The 21,098-nt window shown below is 32.3% G+C and overlaps 1 protein-coding gene across 1 annotated transcript; it reads right to left on the bottom strand.

Annotated features, from left to right (window-relative positions):
• Positions 1–92: 92 nt before the first annotated feature.
• On the bottom strand, positions 93–20,940 carry LOC105359985 (probable serine/threonine-protein kinase clkA). Its single transcript, XM_011496755.1, has 4 exons — positions 20,638–20,940; positions 15,714–15,817; positions 1,241–2,499; positions 93–757 (listed from the first exon to the last, which is right to left on the bottom strand). Exons 1-4 carry the CDS (start codon positions 20,752–20,754, stop codon positions 93–95), a joined length of 2,145 nt encoding a protein of 714 aa, XP_011495057.1. The 5' UTR covers positions 20,755–20,940.
• Between the last annotated feature and the right edge of the window lie 158 nt (positions 20,941–21,098).

Here is a 21,098-nt window from a genome sequence, read left to right as displayed (position 1 = left end):
CTACTTTTGTTATACATTCATTATAGAAATTAGGTAATTTTTTTAAGCAATGAGTACTACTTGAATTGAATGTTTCTTGTAAATTTTTAGCTTTAATCATCATCTGTTTTGGGAGCATTAGTTTCGACTGTCATTTTATTTATTAAGTTAACATTATCGTCTCTGCTTTCCATATTTATGGAATATTCAATACTTTCTTGGTCATTTATTTCTACATCACAATCTGAATCCACATCATACTCGTTGTCAGAATCTGAATTCTGTTTAATTTTTTTAATCGATGTAGCAAAATCAAAATCCCCTCCTTCTAAATGTTCATCTAATCCTGTACTATCTGGAAGAACTTGATCTCTATTTAATGGAGAATCTACAATATCAATTATACACATTTCTTGGCTATCTGGAGAATTTGTATTACTACGATCTTGATTCTTTTCCATTCCTATTGTTTCAATATCAATAACAGAAGTATTATTCTCCATTTCGTGTACATCAATTTTTTTTAAATTAATTGTCATGTTCTTATTTTCCAAAGAATTTATGTTACATTTTAATTTGTTTTCAGTTTCACCTGTAATTTTATTAACTCCATTCGACTCCTTACCCATGTTCAATTTCAAGTTTATACTAGATCTATCGTTATCATGCAATTCTTTATCAGTATTATTTGATCTAACTTGTTTCATATATTCCTTTAGTAATGTAACTTTGATATGATTATTATCTGTTTCTGTCATGACTTCTTCTCTTCTATTTACTTCGACATTAATTGTTGAATTATTTATAATATTTTCTTTAGATTTTTTAAATTCCGTATCATTTATATTTTTACCTAATTTTTGAAATTGTAATATTAACTGATTTTCTTCAGGAGCTACATTCAATTGATCATCCTTTAATAATTTTAATTCAAGATTTGCTGTAACAATTTTTTTCTCTAATGATATTTCTGTTGAGCTACTTTCATTCGTTGTTTCTGAAATCGTTTTTATTTGTAATATATCAGATGTTATACGCTGACAATTCTTATTTATGATATATTCTTGGCCTTCTACTGAATTAACCTCTTCATCAATTGTATTATCCAATTTATTAGAAATTTGACAAAGAGATTTATCTCTTTTTTTCACACCCTTTTCAATATTACAATTATGATCAACTTGAATATTATAATTAAATTCTGTTGATTTATCTGCTATAATTTTAGGGACTACTACATCTGAGCCTGTTTCTGAATTACGATCTGAAAAATCTTCAGTCATTGAGTCCATATATTTTCTTCCAGATGCTAGATAATTATCTTGACTAAGGTCTAAAAATTCATTCTGATTGGAAGCAAACAAAGAAGCTGATACAATTTTTTTCAATGGCGAAGATAGACTTAAAGTAATATTTGCATGAACATTTTGGTCTACACTAATATTTTTATTATTATCATTATTATTTAAGAAATTATATGGATTTAAAATACATGGATCCATCTTTGGTAAGAGTTTCTTTGAATAATCATTGGACAATTTACTTTGTAATAGGGACTCTTTTACGTGTAAATTATTTTCTAAAGATGATTTAACGAGATCTATGCAATTATTTATATTGTTTTTTTGCATATCAATAGTAGAGTAGTCTGAAAATTTACGGCGTTTACACAAACTATCGCAGTCACTGTCCATATTTATGACATCTCTTAAACTTGAACTCCTTTTTTTCACAAAATTTCTCAAGTATGGAGATAAACAATTGTTAAAATTATTAATGTTTCTTACAATAGACCTATTTTCAAAGTTATATCTTTCTAATTCAGGCACTTCTTCACTGACAATTTCGGTAGGCAAAACACACATATTTTGTAAGGGGGTAATTTCATTTTCTTCAATTACATTTGAACATTCATTTCTTCGTACATTGCCTATATTTTTGTCTGTCCCTGCAATTGTTTTTATATTTTCTAAATTGATCCAATTTTTCTGATTTGACTTATCTCTTATTAATGTTAGTTTTATTGATAAAATGCTTTTGGAATCTTTTTTATTTGTTGATAAATCACTTGACTTAGATCGAAATCTTTTTGCACACTTATATGGCTGAGGAGTAGTAGCTTCTGATAAGGAATTACGTTTCTTAATTTTTTGATTGTTAAAAATATTATTACTAAGTTCGTTATGATTACTATTTGATATTGTAGAACATAAGAGGTTTTGTTTAATACTTGGAATTTCTTCTGTACTATCGGGTGCAACTAAATCTAACTGTAAGTTCTGTATCGTACTTTTAGCTGCATTTTCTATCACAGGTTTAGATAAAAAATTGTTGAATACAATTGCACTTTCTATATTATAGGGTTCATTTAAAGGGTATTCCTCGTGTAGAGTTATTCTTTCATCATCGTTACTATTGGAATGCGAAGATTTTGTACTAAGTATTTGATCAAAATCACAGCCTTCTGCTTCTGTTCCATTTTCAATAACATGATTTTCCTTTTCATATCTCGGATTGTATCTAGATAAAATAAAAAGAAAATACTTATTAATGTTTTAATTACTGTAGCGAATACATAAATATATTATTTACTAAATGAGGGCTTAATTGACAATTTGGGATTTTCTACAATATTGATAATTTATTTTTCATACAAATTTGAATAAAATTGTTATTTAATCAAAATTTTATTAATAGAAAAAAATAATTTAATATGACTAAATTATTAAGACTGTAAGAAAAATACGTTTATATCTATAATCTTATCTATAATGTATTTGTAGAAGTTTGAAATTACCTTTCATAAACTTGACAAAATACAATTAATACAAGAGAAAATTGTATATAAAATTCTTTCATTTCATCGTGGCCTATATCATAGCTATTGTACATATAGATTATATTGGCTATTATTAAAACAATAATTAATATTAAATTGACAATAATGGTAAAAACTTTTGATAGATTAATATCTTGTTGCTTATTGCGCAATATTTTTCATATTATATAAAAACTAACAATTATATGAAATATAATTTTTTGCTAGTTAAACTAATTGATTACGAAATCTTGAAAACAACATTAGTTATAATAACTATGATCACAAATGAAATAAAGAAGAAAAAATTAATTGATAAAAAAAAAAAAAAAAAACGATGAAATAATGTATTTATTTATTAAAAATTTTTATATATTTTTTATAATTAAAATTTATTATAAAAAATACGAAATTAAGGATGTAGAAAAATTTTCAATAATATCGTGCCAATTATTAATTACTAATTACTACATTTGCAATATGTAATTTTAAATTAATGTAAAACAATTAATAAGCTCATGGGCAATATAAAACTTTCTTAATAAATACCGATATTTTTGAAAATAGAAAAATCTTTTTAACATTTAAAATTATGATTTAATTAAATTTTTATCGATACATGTTCTTTGTTCTTCTTTTTATCAATCATTTCACGTCCTTAATAGTTCAATTCCCTCTTATGTAAATAAAATGTTTATTGAACCAAGTCAAACCTCATGGACAAACCATTTAATTGAAGTTAAGTAGTTATTAGCAATGACGAATTACTCTAAATGACATCCATTATACCGAATGCATTTGAAACGGCGAGTACATATTATTCATTAGTTCATGCCCTCTTGTTCTTACTCTTATTGTTATACTATAGGCATTGGCAGCATTACTAGTTTTAATATTATTCATTATTGAAGCTTTTAAATTAAATTCTAAATTTGGTGCATTCGACAATAATAGAAACGACAAGTTTAACGATGATGCAATCGTTACCTTAGATGCAATGTTGATTAAAGTCGAGAAAATGAACACACGACCGTTCTCTTAATTTGCTAGGGATCGGGGAGGAGTTGAAAAAATAGATATATATATATATATATATATATAAAGGAAAGAAAAGAGAAGAAAAGAAAAGAAAAGAAAAAATCAAAACTCAGGTTATAATAGTACCTCTGCGATAATAATGCATCGTTCCTGAGGATGCGACAATCGACTTGGAATAATTGCCAAATGGGCAACTTTTGATAATTGTTAAAGAAGTAGTTCATGCACGACCACGTAATATTCGTGCACTTAATGTGCTGCATCAAAAGCCAAAATGTGTGATAATCGTCGTCGCGAGTGCCGATACTCGCTGACGTTTCCCTCTCCCGACATTTAATAATTCGACGATTTTTCGATAGCTTCCGTTGCCACTTAATCTCGATCGCCGCGCGACTCTTTCTAGGACGTTCCCATATTTGTTTCCTCCTCCTCTCGATTGTCCTCCGACCCTTTTTATCGTCGTCAGGCCTTCGAACTGCGTCATCGTCGGCTACGAGACGAGCCACCGGAAGCGGCAATCCCGCCAACTGGCCATGCGCGTCGTCGTCATTACTCATTCCCGTGAAGTTCGTCTCCTCCGTCACTGCGGCGCGGACAATCAAAATATCGGGACTGTCCTTGGGCTTCGCGGCTGTAGGACGAGGTTGCGGTGTTAACCGATCAAAGTTGATTTCCACGTTGTCCATGATGTCGAGTACCAAATGCGGTTGTCGTCGATCGCATCTCGCGTGATTCAATGAAATCATTGGAAAAGGATTGTGGTCGTCGTCGTCGTCGTCGTCGTCGTCGTCGTCGTCGTCGTCGTCGTCGTCGTCGTCGTCGTCGTCGTCGTCGTCGTCGTCGTCGTCGTCGTCGTCGTCGTCGTCGTCGTCGTCGTCGTCGTCGTCGTCGTCGTCGTCGTCGTCGTCGTCGTCGTCGTCGTCGTCGTCGTCGTCGTCGTCGTCGTCGTCGTCGTCGTCGTCGTCGTCGTCGTCGTCGTCGTCGTCGTCGTCGTCGTCGTCGTCGTCGTCGTCGTCGTCGTCGTCGTCGTCGTCGTCGTCGTCGTCGTCGTCGTCGTCGTCGTCGTCGTCGTCGTCGTCGTCGTCGTCGTCGTCGTCGTCGTCGTCGTCGTCGTCGTCGTCGTCGTCGTCGTCGTCGTCGTCGTCGTCGTCGTCGTCGTCGTCGTCGTCGTCGTCGTCGTCGTCGTCGTCGTCGTCGTCGTCGTCGTCGTCGTCGTCGTCGTCGTCGTCGTCGTCGTCGTCGTCGTCGTCGTCGTCGTCGTCGTCGTCGTCGTCGTCGTCGTCGTCGTCGTCGTCGTCGTCGTCGTCGTCGTCGTCGTCGTCGTCGTCTTCTTCGTCGTCGTCTTCGTCGTCGTCATCGTCGTCCTCATTTACATCGTCATCATCGCCTTTGTTATCTTCGTCGTTCTCGTCTGCGTCTACATCGACTTTATTATCGTCCTGTTCGTCGTTATTCTGTTTATTGTCATCCTCTGTGTCGTTGTTGTCGTCTTGTTGGTCGAGTATCGTAATCTCGCTCAAGTATCTCGAGTTCATCATTGGTTGTGCAGGCACTTCCGCGTGGCTAATCCTTTCCTCCTTTTCGTCGATCGCCGTGTCAGCGCTATCGGTAAGGTCGACAGGACGATAGCCGAGGAGCGCGCCTTCGCTGAAGCCGGCCGCTTCATTATCGTCCTTGCGGCGCTCGCTCGTGCACTCGACGTAGGGACGACTGCCTCTGATGCAGCGGTTGTCGTCGACCGCGGCGAAACCCTTGAACGACTCGTTACGAGTGGCCCGGGCGACGTTGCGCTCGTGAGGCCAAAGCTCGACGGAGAAGCGCTTGAGTCGCGGCCACTCGCTCGCGTCGATTACGAGCACGGGATGGGTTCCATCGTCGTCTTGGGACGCCGCGGTCTCGTTGTCCTCGTAGAGATCCGTGGCCGGGTGGCCATAGCGCTTTAGGGCGCGAGCGCGTCGAGGATCACGGGCACTAGGGAGATTTACGGGCCGGTTATTGAGACAGAGCGAAAAGGTCAGGGATCGCGGTGGCCGGCTATAATCTACGTAGGCCGAGGGTAGCTTGTGAAGCGGACGTTTCGCGAGCTCGCGTTCGAGCGCCAGCGAGTGCCGGAGAGCGGAATCGCGGCGCGGATCCCACGGGTGGGGACGCTCGCGCAACAGCCTCGGGAGGAACTCGTGCCGCGTGATCTCGAGGGGCTCGAGTCTGTATCCGTGGTCGTTAAGGGGCCGCTCAGGATACGCGAGGTCGCTCATGACCGCGAATTTGACGTGCCCGAGGTCGTCATAGAGGAGAAGCGGCGGTCCGAGGCTCGCTTATTTACGATTGACCAAGAGTCGTCGTCGGTGCGACGTTACGTCTTCCCGTTGCCGCTATTGAAGCTAATAACGACGACGACGACGACGACGACGACGACGACGACGACGACGACGACGACGACGACGACGACGACGACGACGATTACAATGATGTAAAACTAACTATACGCGTGGGACCCAAGAGTCCTGGGAGGCCGAGAGGCCCCTTTATACTGCCCGGAGCTTTGATCGCGCGCAACGTGCATCCGCTATCTGCTCTTTGCTCTCTGTTCCGCGCCTCTGGCTTTAGTTCTTCGCCCCTTCTGCTACGAATCCTCCCTCTCCCTCGCACCGTCCCTCCCCCGCTCTTTCGCTCTCTCTCTCTCTCTCTCTCTCTCTCTCTCGCTCGTTCGCCCACTCGCTCCTATGCACGCACACTCGCTCTCCCGCGGCCCCTCTTGCCGCCAACCCCTGACGCAGAGTCGAAGAAGCTCTTCCCTCGCACACTCGACGATACTTGTTGCGGAGCAGCTGCTCAACAGCCGCCAGCGCTTTCTCCTTGTTTCGCCGACGGCGCATAAACAAAGAGGGGAGGAAAAGCCCCGTGAGGGGAAGCGAAGGGGAGGCAGAACGATAGGGAAGTCCAGCGGCTTGCGTATTCGAGGAACGTTCAAGGAAGACGAGAGACGAGAGGATGTTCGATGGCAAGATTAGATAAGCAAGTTCGATGTCGAGTGCTTCTCTCAAAGGGTTACAAATAAAATACGATACTGTAATTTTATCATATTTTATTATTCGTTTGAGAATAAGCTTGAGAGTAAATGGTCGTTGCGTGACGATTGATGATGACGATGATGACGCCAAGGATGACGAATGACGAATGACGAATGACGAATGACGAATGACGATGACGACGACGACGACGACGACGACGACGACGACGACGACGACGACGACGACGACGACGACGACGACGACGACGACGACGACGACGACGACGACGACGACGACGACGACGACGACGACGACGACGACGACGACGACGACGACGACGACGACGACGACGACGACGACGACGACGACGACGACGACGACGACGACGACGACGACGACGACGACGACGACGACGACGACGACGACGACGACGACGACGACGACGACGACGACGACGACGACGACGACGACGACGACGACGACGACGACGACGACGACGACGACGACGACGACGACGACGACGACGACGACGACGACGACGACGACGACGACGACGACGACGACGACGACGACGACGACGACGACGACGACGACGACGACGACGACGACGACGACGACGACGACGACGACGACGACGACGACGACGACGACGACGACGACGACGACGACGACGACGACGACGACGACGACGACGACGACGACGACGACGACGACGACGACGACGACGACGACGACGACGACGACGACGACGACGACGACGACGACGACGACGATACTCGCGCTTATTCCGTTTTTGAACCGAACGTTTCGATGACACTGTGTTGCATTTTTATTGAAATCTTTCGATACCGTTGGCGCGTTTTTTTCGACCAAATACGATCAACGATAAATGTGAAGGATGCCAATAGGCTCGTGTATGTATGTACCGATTAGCGTGTATGTTAACAGCATAATCGAGCGTGTGTTGTTTGTTAATGCTAGTGAATCGGTTATTCGCAGAGTATGCAAGAGATATCTGCGGTTAACGACGTATATTTGGTAAAATTACATTGAATTTGATTGAAGTGAATTTCGATTGTATTTTGTAACGAATGTAAAGAAAACTTTTTTTTACATTATTTTACTATTTTTATCAGGTTGCTTTGTCGTATTAAAAGACTTTCGAGGTTTTGCGCTCTCTTTAGTAAATTTAAATTTATTCAAATTAAGATTATGTACAATAATTTTTTTATTTTTCTGACAACTTCGTTATAGGCTTAAATGCCTGATTTTAAACATTTTAACTTCATTACAGACGCAAGGATTTAATTTCTCTAAAAAAATTCGTCGTCCTTATTTTTATCAACGGTATATTCGTAATAATAAATTCGCTGTATTAGACAGCAATTAAAAACAAACGATAATTATTATATTGGAAGATGCTGATATAATGTATCCCCGATGAAAATCAAAAGAAGCTTTCATTCAAAGATAAATATGGGCGGTTGCGATAAAAAATGAGAGTTACCGTTAATATTAGCTTTTCGTGTAATATGTAATTGTTATGAAACACGAACTTGCTACAATGAATAAGCAATAAATTCAAAAAGCAAAACGAAATTGAATTTTCCTAATGTACTTGATTAAAGGAATTGATTGAAGAAAAAAAAACGAAAAACAAAAAAAAAACAAAAGGCTTTCAGATAACATAACACTCGAGTGTCACTTGAAAATTGTTTAATGAAAATTGAAAAATTTAGGGCTACGTGCGAAATACGATATTATTGTTTGTTTTTAATCAATTCGACTGAGACGCGTATGTGATGTTTGAGGGAACCTTTTTCACACACACAGACGCGCGCGCCATACAGAATCGGGCACACTAGCGCGCACAAAAAATACGATTCATTATCAGATTAGAAATATATAGCACAGTGCCTAACATTATGTGTACTCCTTGTGCCTCAAACGTCATTACTTACCAATTTAAATTGTTACTTCTCATTTAGGTGTAAATAATGCATGTGTATTATGACTGTATTTTATATTTAGAGCAAAACAAAACTAAACAAAAACAAACAAAAACAAAAAAAAAAAAACAAAAAGAGAAAAAAAAAGCTATTCCATCTATGTTTACTGGTATTATTATGAAAAAATAAATATCAGAGAGAAGGGAACGTGGTGTAACATGAAATGAATGTCGACTACTTTATAAGTTTTTGTTTTAATTATTAAAGAGAAAAGAAAAATTTGAAACAAATGAATCGTAAGAATAATTAATTAATAGTGCATGAATGATTGTACGCAGATTTGAGTATGCGCAATACTTTAAGGAAAATGATATAACTATAAATTTGTATTGTTCTATAATTTTACTAAAACGCACTTTCCTCCCTATTACTTACTTAATATTATTTATAAAATTTGATTTGACACGTCGACACACGGCCATTACTAACTAATACAGAAAATAACGATTGACTAAATGTAACTGCTTAAAGCCTTTGTAATTGCATAGTTAGTTATGTTGCCATTGGCATGACGTTAATCTCAAATTATACGCATTCTTGTCTGCCAGGCTACAACATTTCACAACGAATGCAAATCTCCGAAAGACAATTAATTATTTAATTCTTGTAAAAAATACATCAACTTTTTTTAGCTCGCGCTTGTACGAAGCGCTAAAGACATAACGGCACTGCCATACATCACATATCTATGCATTAATTCGCATCACTTGCTTTCAATTCACAACGAGATACAATAAGAATACTCTAGCCTGTCAGAAACCATCAGGAATCCTGAGAAAGAAATTTGCAATAATTTATCGTTGATAAGCCGAATGACAAAGGTCATAATCTTTTGTGTTTACATGTGGACGAAAATCTGGGAAAATCGGCAACAACAATGATTTAGAAAACAAACGATTTTCAGAATGCTCACTATTCACTATAAATTAAATCACGCACGTTTCCTAGTGACAGGCGAAGACAACTGGTTGATAATGCGTAAAATCTCATAACTTCGTAATAATTCAATGTCGCATTCACAGTGATCGGGTGCAAAGCAGTTTATCATCGCCAGCAAATCATACACTCGGCTGCGATTTTCTATTTTAATTTAATTCAAATATACATGCTTTAAAGGTATTAATTAACTAAATAGAACAAATAGAAAGAATAAACGTAAGTGATAAGCTACGCAATGAAATTTAATTTTTAGTCTTATATAGTCTATTTTATTTATTTATTTATTTATTTGTTTTTATTTTTAACAATGTGTATGTAACGAAAAATTATACGACTATGGTTGAAGAATTTGCTCTTTTAAAAGGCCTTGAATTCCATTTGCTTTCTATCGTTCTTCATCATTTTACTCTTTATCATCCAATTGCTTAACGTTCCTACAATTCTATAAATTTTGGTGAGTCACTAAGTCACACTTTATTAATAAAGTTCTTAAAACTAAAGAGACTATTTTATAAAAAGTATTATATATAATACATTAAATTAACCGTTCTCAATTGTTAGAAAATTTAGTTCATACTTATACTATATATAATGAAGTCCAACTATCGTTTTCAAATTTATCGCAACCTATTTACACGTTAAATTAATATTTTGAAATTTTAATTAATAAAATATTACATGATTTTCTCATTTTCAACTGACTTGTCCAAATTTCTTTTACATATTGTTCTATATTTCACATAAATGTGTTTGTTTCTTCATGAACATTGTTATTCATATGTAATTCATAATCGAGAAAACAAATAATTTAATAATTACTGTATTTGTAAGAGAAATTTATCGATTTTTAATGTAAATTTTAAATTAATCTACGTACTAAATGTATAAAACTCCAATTATTTTAATAAACAAAAGGGGAAAGATTTTTTTTTTATTATAAATAATTAATACTTGTATTTAAACAATATCATAGTTCTATATAATAGACATAAAACTTAATATTTTTCGTAAATCATTTGAATCATTTGATTTTAACTTATTTATTATTACGAGATTTTTCTTTGCATTGTAAAATTATTTTTCTTTTTGCAATTTTTTCTTACGATCAATTTTGTAAGTTTTTATTTGAATTTAAGTTATTGTAAGAGAAAAATTTCAAAAATTCCATGCGTAAAAATTAAAACTCAATATTAATAGAAAATAAAGGAAATGTAAAGAGATTTCATTTTCATTTAACTATAAAATAAATAATTTTTACCTATATTAGGGAAAAATATGCCATTAATTATTGTAATAAATTATTTAATTACATTTTGATTTGATTTAAGTTTTTAGATTTTATACCTTATTTTATACATACATAATATTTATATACAAAATCTTCTGAGTTTATACAAAAATAATATATATTTATAATAAATTTTATTTTTATGAGCATCACGCATTTCGAATAAAAAAAAATAATAGAAATATTGCATTGGAATACGAACGCACGAATTTACGCTTGAACACAGAATCAATGAAAATACAATAGAAAATAAAAACAAATTCAAGTAAGAAAGTTATTTAAAAAAAAAAAAGAAAAAAAGAAAGAAATCTTCGAATTATGCGTTCATACATATGTAATTATGTAATTAAATATACTCATTTAATACGAATATTAGTATTTATTCGCCTTCATACATATATAAACTATTTCCAACACATAATACTTAGGAAATATTATAAAATGTAACAACAATATTTTATTAAAAAATAGACACGTGCGCGAACAATGTCAAATAATAGCTTAAATACTAACGATTACGTAATTTAAACTGAAATTGATTATTAACCAATCACTAAAATTATTTATATGCTTTACTAATTAATTAAATATTTAATAAATACTATTTATTAATTGAAAAAATTATCACAAAATATAGGATTCATATAAGAGTGTGGGTCACGCTATTGTAATTTTTTCGAGCCCCTGCTAAGTTCAGATTGGATAAAAATAATGAACCATATTACATTTGATAGATTATGACAAATTGGTAATTAATTAGTTGCTTTTTTTTATAATTCCATAATATCTTTTGTGAAAGATAAACTTAATTTATCCTACATTTAGTACACACAGACACACAGACACACACGCGCGCGCACACACACACACACACATATATATATATATAAGTGTGTGTGTGTGTGTGTGTGTGTGTGTGTGTGTGTGTGTATGTACTGGACATATAACAAGACCTACAATATTTTATAACTTTCATGCTTATTTTCAGACGAGTTGGGCGTTTGTTATCAAGACTTACATGTTAAAGTACGAGGATAAATTTTGCTTTTGTTTGCTGCAAAAATTATCTATATGCATTATTCTTTTTTTCTGTATGTTTAAAATGCGTTATTACGGAAATGTCAACTAAAGGTGCAGACGAAGATAAGCAAATGAAAGCATCGCCTACATAATTTAAAATTTAACACATTATAATCACCCATCTCACTCTTTATGAATATCTGAATATTTCGAGAGTTAGCGACTGTAAAAGGGGACAAGAGAGTGAGAGAGAGAGAGAGAGAGAGAGAGAGAGAGAGAAAGAGAAATTTCAGAAAGTTATAATTTTTACTGAAGCTAAATGAAAATGAGTGCAACACGTAGAAGGATGAAGCTTTCTAAATTTTCAAAAGTATTTTATCTGAGATTTTAAAAGTACAATAAAATATTATTATTTTTTTAATTGTAATGATATTGTGAAATAATAATAATTAACATTTTAAGTATTTCATATTTTAATAGATAAATTCATCATAAAGTTACAAATCACTGAGTCTATAGTTTTTATTAAAAGTACCAATTCTAAAAGTATTTTTAATTTACATAAATTTTTACTATTTTCATTCAAAGTACTTTAAATTTTTAAAACGTTCGTGTTTTATCCACGTAATTAATGTATTATAAATAGCGTCAATGTGAGAACGTGTAACGTCGTCAACTTATTCAAAATTTTTTGAACAGAGTAACAAGAAAAAAAAATACATAAAATAAAAAGACAGTAGTAATTATTACAGTAAAGCATTATATCCTAAATTAATCCGTCCCTTTATGTTTTCTAAGAATATCAAATAAGCCTTAGAACCACATAAAAATAATCTCAAACTTATTTCTACTCTTATTAACATTATACTAATCTCACCCAAGTGCTTGTGCATGCTTAAACATATATTCGCTATTAAATATTGTACGTAGAAAGTTATATATACATATATATATATATATATATATATATATATATATATGTTTATATATGAATGTCCGTGCGCGTCCATGTGTATGTTTGCTAAACGAAGTAAAAAGTTTCCAGAAGTCATCACTATATGGCATCAGTAACAATGCATCCATCAGCCGAGTTCATCCAACCGGCGATCATAGTAGGCTAGAACGAGGTGAAAAGCACCTAAAGAAAAGAAGGATGAACAATCGTTTGGGAAGGTCTCTGTCCAGTATTGTTTAACATAATATTCGTGGACTACCAAGAGAAAGGAAGCACAGTCAAAAGATAGTCTTATATTGCACCATTGAACCATTCGAGATTAAAGAATAAATATTAGTCGAATGATTTGCAATATAAATGACTGCATCATCTTCATATTTTCAAAAAATTTGATTCCTATCTGTTATTAATTTTTTTTCTTAACTTGAGATAGTTTTCAGGAATATTATATATGTAATATAAGATACGGCATAATGTGAGTCAAATTTTTGAAGAAATGTTTATGAAATCCTATATTTAGTACAAAGGTATCATTGTGTATAAAAGTTTAAGCTATTTACTTTCATTTCAATGCTGAAAAAATGTTATAGTACCCTTGATCTTTCGAACAAACGGCCATTATTATTTGCACTCCTTGTCTAACAATGCCTTAGATTATGAAAGATCGTATCGTTACATAATCACAAAGGTATGTTTTGTTTCTTTTAATTCATAATGTTAATTTAACCGTTTTTTTTTTTTTCGTTTTTATTTACATTCATTTTAATTTTTAAATTTATTGCTCTATTGTCATTACGGTCTAGATATTTCATAATTAGTGATTAAAACATTACTATTGAATTTTACACAAACTTTTTTTTATTAATATTGCTATTCTTTTTTTAATTTAATAAATAAAATTATTTTTGTATATTTTACAACTTTCTATCTTATTAATGTTTTTAGTATTATTAATTTACCTAATTAAGTTTTCAATGTGGAATAATTATTTTTAACAGTAGTTAATTTAATTGCAGTTAATAATTATGTAGGCTTTAAAAATAGTTTTTAATAAAATTTAAATAAGCTCTTTTTATTTTTTTTTTATGTAAAAATCAAATAACAATAAAAATTATGCATTTTTATATTCATGTTTATATATAATTATGTTTATAAATTAGAAAAAAGAATTAATATCTCATATTATCTTGTAGATATAAAGGTAAAATATCTTTTATTATTTTACTAAATAATAAAATTGTTCATCATTTCTTTGAATAAACATGCTCGTCATATTTTTTCTAACAAACAGTTGTGACTTCTAATTTCAGTTTCCTGTTTCAGTTTTCTTTAAAGTATATTTCATTTGTCAAATCGGCAAAAAATAGCGCTACTGTCCATTGTATACTGAAGTTTTTTTTTTTTTTTTTTTTTTAACGAAACTCTCCAATAATTATTTATTAATAGAAACATTCAATTAAAAAATAATTAAAGCAAATATATTTACAATTTAGAATCATGACTTATTAATTCATTTAATAATTTAAATTGATTTTTTTATATTATTATGCTGATTTGATAATAAATGAAATAATAAATTATCTTAAAATAAAAAAATGCTTGTAAGAGTGATAAAATTATGGTAGAATTTTAATAATAATAAATATTCTTTACAATTGCAAAATTTCAAAATATTTATCAAATATTGAATTTTATAAATGTATGTTAATGTTTGTCTTAAAAACTAAATGTACGTATTAAGTGTCTAGAAACTATTGATGATTATGTCGAGTATTGAATTAACTGAAATTTCAAAAATTTTATACAACTAGCAGATGTTTCCATTTTTTGATACAAACAGTAATTTTTCACTACAAAGATTCTTCATCTTTCAGCTAAAATACTTAATTTAGATAGTTAGTATAAATGAAGTATTTACTAAAATCTATATTTGATTTAATAACAAAATGTTTTTGTATTTAAATTTTCAATCTTTTCATCTAGAAATTAAGTTATCCATATTTTACAATTGGTACAATATAAATTATTTATAAAAACGAAAAGGTAATTTAAATTAGGCAGATACAATATAATTTATTTAGTAAATTAAAAATATTTTTGCTTTACTAATTCAAAAAAGATTTGTACAATATATTTTTTGCTAGCTAACGAGTAATTAGTTCTACTGGATCGTAAAAACCGACCGGCAGACAGTTTTTTTTTAGATTTATTGCATTTATAAAGAGTAGTGTGTAAAAAAGTGAGAGATTCATTGCATAAGTGAATTAATAAGAACATATAACAGTAATAAAAGAAATGCCAGGATTGTAATTTTAGAACTCTTTCACCATACATATCACACAATCATCTTCTGTACTTTCTATATTTTTTGTATCTATTTTAAGATCTACTAAGAAAAGGCAAGAAGTTTAATTAATTAATGCCTTAATCAATAATTCTTTTTGTCTGTGAAACAAACATACAACACTTGTTACCCATGTCATAAATATTTTAACCGTCTATTGTATAATACAAATTTATTATGATATACGTGTGTGTGTGTGTGTGTGTGTGCGCGCGTGCGCGCGCCTCTGTACGTGTGTGATTTTCTTTATGTAGCGACAAATATATCAGAAATTTATAAAAAAAAAAAAACTATTTAAGAGATCTAACTTACGTTTGTGTCTTCGCAATTACGATTTGTGGTCTTGTCATTATCTGGATAATTCCTTTTCTTACATTCTCCTTACCAAGTCCAATATTTCTTAAATATTTTTTAATCTGTAACATAATTAGTATATTTCATTATCTCAATAATTTAAACCTTTATTTCTTAAATGAAATGACAATTAAACGTAAATTTTCCCAAATATCTGGGCGGATTTTTTTTTTTTTGCTTTTGACTTGCACAAAACGTGATGATATAAATTTAAACTAATTGAAATATTAAAATATTATTATTAAAATTTAAAAAAGAAATTAAAATAAATATTATTTTGAATTAGAGATTTAACTGACAATAAAACGCAAGTGTAGGAAGCAAATTTGCACAAAAATATTAACACCCGTGTAAGATAATTACATATTGATTAAATGGTATTTCTAGAATTTACAGCTTAAGAAAATTTGCCCAAAATTATTCAATTATCGAAGATTTTATTCAATTTCCGTGTTCACATTATACGCTTCTACACTATTATATATTGCTATTAATTATTAAAAAAATTTAAATATCTATTTATGTAATATTTATTTGCAAAACTGGAATTAGTAACAAGATGTCAGCTCTGAGTTTCATAAGGAAACAATCTACTTTCTCACGCTAATAAAATGTCTATTTTCTGAGAAGCAAAAACTTCTCCCCTTATTTTTCGAGAAGGGGCAATTGCTCCCTTCATCTTTCCGAGAAGAAATGGTGTTTCCCAGGGGGGGCCGGGGGGGGGGGGGTGCGCGCTTTTATTAATCTTTTTATATTATCAAATCCTTATGCATAAATGCTTAGATATGAAGTCTTTAAAAGCAGTTGGATAACGTTTGGCAGTAACATTTTTTTACGAACTTTTTAGATCGTTGGATTTATGACATTTTAAAGTTCTGTTGAAGCATATTGAATTGATAACAATCTATGAAGTTGCATTGTTATTAAAAAATTGTATAATCATATTATTGTTTCCTTTTAAAATAATGCACATTCAAAGTATATTTTATAATGTTTATAAATTGTCTTTTTTTAAAAAAAATATTCTCATCCGTAATCATATAGTCATATGATTTATACTGAATATTGTCGTTAAAAAGGTTTACACATTTCCTAATGGTTAATATTTCATTTTATTTAAATCCTTTAATAATTTGTATTTATTACAATTTAAAGAAAAAAGACATTTTGTTACGGAAGTAAAATTTTTCATACGGAAAGTTAATTGTAATAACATAATATGGTTTTGAAAGACAAAAAAATAAAAACATAATGTGAAGTAACGAAATACACATAATATAAAAGAATTTTGATTTATTCAGAATATTCTCTAATTTTCTTGAATCAGACTCATAAAGCTTCACACGGCAACAATAAATAACATTAGTTACCGCACGCGATTTTCTCATTAAATCTATTTTTGTTACCTTCATAAATGATCAGCACGAATCAAGTATTTAAACCCTAGCAAGGCTAAGTGTAAAAAAGAAACTAATAAAAACAATCAAATAGTCACTATTTCAATGACATTATTGCGTTCAGCATGGTGGTGAAATATTCTACTTTAAACTTATAACGTGTAAATCACTTCCTGTATAATCAACTAAAACGTGTAAATCACTTCCTGTATAATCAACTAAATGTATATGTATATGTGTATATATATATATATATATATATATATATATATATATTTAAAAGATCTTTTGTTCGCAAACTTTGTTCAGTACTTTCTTAATAAGTTTTTTTTTTTTTAATAATGATTAGTGCTTTACTCGATAGGCAACAAAACTAATGAATTTCGATTTGATTAATTAATGATTAATCGACAGGTTATGTCAACTTTTATTAATTGAAAATCTACTTGTAGTAACTTTTGTAATGACGACTGCGTATTTTAGTTTTCACTACATAGGTTCAATTCTTTCATAAGCAATTATAGTTAAATACACAATATGAATACATAATGCTGCAAAAATGTTATCTTTCTTTTTTTTATTGTTTAATCTTCATAATTCTTGAATTTTTAGCATGATATCGTTCGTGTGAGCATCCGCAAGAACGAATATATAAAAAAAGTACATACACTCGCATAAATATACTTTTTAAATTATTATGATTTAATCCGCAAATTACAGCTGAAAAACTAACGTTGCATGTCATATCATTCCAATCATCAAAGTATTAATTTAATATAGACAGTCTATTGATATAATGCATATATGTTTAGTCTTAGATTACATTTTGGCTGTTATTGATGTTACTTAATATTTTCACAATAAAAAATAAAGGTAAAAAATACAAATATGTAAAATGTTGATCTGATTGGACTAGGTTTTATTCCTTCGCTTTCAAACTAAAGCTACACACCATAATTCTATTTTTTATTTTAACAATACGTATTTCACCATATTATTATGAGCTGATTTTTCCATAAATATTTAATCCATTGTAATGCTGGCAAGACTAAGAATTTTAGTAGCCAACAACTTTGTTATAGCTGACGACCAGACTTACACATATTCGCACGCTTTCTCTCTGCCATTCTCGCTCTCTCTTTCTCGATTTTATATTATTGGGTATATAAAGTAACCCCAGAAAGGTACAATATAATAATAAACATTTAATCCAATCATAAAATAATAAAGATTATGTGTAATAATCCTGGAGCATCCGCCACTTAACACGTAAACCTACTATAAAACCAATATGTTGAAGAAAAGAATACCTGTCAAGATCTCTCCTTATGGTTATCACAATTGTTCGAAAGGATTTGAAATTGAGTAAAATAAATATTCGCATATGGGCCACAATGATGCAGGTAGAAATTTTACTTAAATCTTTATAGCAAGCTACTTCTACATAAAGGACCCATGCTATGAGCATATGTATGTAATACTCAATACCCAACAACATTTTATTTTTAAAAACAGCTTTTAAAATAAATTTTTAACGACATGTAGAATTTTGTGTCACTTACATTAATTGTACAAGTGAAAATTATTTGATGGAAAATTTAATTAAGTTAATTTGCAATCCTACATCAAATGTTGAAAGTTTACATGGAGTTGTTAGAAAGCGATAATATTTACAATAATTTAAAGATATTTTTCGATATATTTATTATTCCCTTAAATAACAAGGAATTTATTATGTTTACGATAAAGAGTTTTGTTTTGTTGTTCGTTGAATTTTTGTTTAGGCTTCATTTCATTAAACATCAAGCTCAATGTATATCAACGAAAGATATTAATTGATTAATAAAATATTATATTACGATGCTCTCTTAAAACAACTCCACTATTCCTAGAAAAAAAAAAACTCCACTATTCCTGTAAAAAAAAAATTGAAAGATAAATCGTTCTTATGCCATTAATAAATAATTATAATTAATTCATATAATTTCGACAAAGTTAATAAAAATAATGTAAATTTTATCGAAATATATAATAAAATTTATAATTATGCGTTATCATTAATATTTGTAATGTTAGTAATGAAATTTATATACGAGTGAATTGTACTCTATAACGTACAATTCTACGAATAATATGTAATGTTTAATTACACATTTTTCAAAAATTCAAAAAGCCTAATGAAAAATAAGTAATTAACAAGTCTTACGTTACATCGATTGATACGTACTTTTAAAATAAAATTAAATAACTTTGTTATTTAACAAATAATTGATAAGCAGGAAATTTTCAACGCTTTTACATTTTTTGTTATACTTTTCAACAATAAAACGAGGTATTTTGGAATTTTTCTTTCATTATAATTCAAAATTAATTTTCAGTTTTTAATCCTGAATATGATGTCGATACAAGTTTTAATGAAAATTTGTTAAAATACATTTCATGTATTTTATTAAAAAATTTATGAATGCAATTCGATAAAAACATCGCTACCGTAATCTTAAATTCAATTATATAATTAATTTTTATTCTGTATATGTAAAATACAAAGTCTGAGTAAAATCAAATCATGAGTCTTCGTTCATAATGTTTGGTTGATAAGTGGACTGCTTAAATGTTATTTAGTGATTTAAGTATTAAAAGCCTTTAAATAAGCAGATAAAACATTTTCATTTTCATTCTCTTATTAAGGGCGATACTCTTTTTCCTTACAAATCACTCAAAAATCATCAAAAATATATCCCAGAATTACAAATAAAATTATTATCCTTATCGCGTATCACTGAATACATCACGGAATATATATGGCTGAGATATATATATATATATATATATATATAATATATATATATATGAAATCTGAAATGCTAGAGTAAAATAATGTTGATTTCGATTCGTAAACTAGAAAATTTTTAATACATTTTGATGATATTTCACATACGATTAAAAATTTAAATTACAAAATAAAAAGCAGCTATCCTAACTCTACGAGGTATAATAAATATTTAAGGAAATCTTAATTGAAAAATGTATTTTGATCTTCGATCAACGGTTGGAGAATAAACGTTTATAAATAATAATGGGCATCATCATTATTATTATATGAAATCATCGTAATGATAATGATGGTTTGATGGTTCGTCGAGGAGATGAGGCTGCTTATATGTGAAAAAGCCACAACCTCGATGAAATTCGTGTACTTGGCTGAAATCGTTCGATCATCTTATAATGAAAGTAATAGTAACAGGGCATCGACCAGAGTGTTCGATAAAATCCCCTAAAGAATAGCCATTGTTACAAATACGTCACAATTCTATACAGACATTGTTTATTGCGATAACATTATTTGTTCATGTGTTGATAAATGAATAGGAGCGGGGGAGCAAAGAAGAGCCGAGACTTGGCTGCGCTGTCCGCTATATCGTTTTAGCAACGGGGAAGAAGCTAAGAAAATGTAACAAGGATGGCGATTAGTGGTAAACGGACACCTTTTTAAGCACAAGCTTTCTTCGGACGGGTCCGATGCTCTTGAGCAGTTGCTTCACCTCCTCGTTGTCGAAATTCCTCACAATATTGGCGGTGTCGAGTTGCCTGTAGTCGCACATGGCGCCAGGGCGCGCGCACGCTAAGCTCGATCGATCGGCAGTGGATCCTTCCGCTTGGACGGTCGGATGTCGAATCACGGGATTATCGGGACCCGAACCGAGTCAATACCATCCAACACTGACAGTCGGCACTGAGAACTGACTCCTCGCTCCAGTGCTGCTGCTGCTGCACGGGATCGCCGCAGTCGCAGTTGCCGCCGCCGCTGCCGCCGTTACCGCCGCTGTCGCCGTCGCCGCCGTCGCCGCCGCCACCGCCACCGTCACCGTCACCGTCACCATCACTACCACTACCGCTACCGCTACCACTACAACTACAACAACCACTATCTCTACCACTACCACTA

This window comes from Ceratosolen solmsi, unplaced genomic scaffold (genome assembly GCF_000503995.2).
Source record: "Ceratosolen solmsi marchali unplaced genomic scaffold, CerSol_1.0 scaffold29, whole genome shotgun sequence".
NCBI classification, from domain to species: domain Eukaryota; kingdom Metazoa; phylum Arthropoda; class Insecta; order Hymenoptera; family Agaonidae; genus Ceratosolen; species Ceratosolen solmsi.
This window is presented reverse-complemented; position numbering and strand designations above follow the sequence as displayed.

What these genes read in the sequence shown, in the direction of transcription:
- LOC105359985 (XM_011496755.1), bottom strand. Translation starts at nt 20,754, where the DNA reads ATGTGCGACTACAGGCAACTCGACACCGCCAATATTGTGAGGAATTTC. An exon ending in GTAATTGCGAAGACACAAAC is followed by an intron (nt 2,500 to 15,713) that starts GTAAGTTAGATC and finishes TATTTTATCTAG; the next exon opens with ATACAATCCGAGATATGAAA. An exon ending in GACTGAAGATTTTTCAGATC is followed by an intron (nt 758 to 1,240) that starts GTAATTCAGAAA and finishes TTAATGTCGAAG; the next exon opens with TAAATAGAAGAGAAGAAGTC.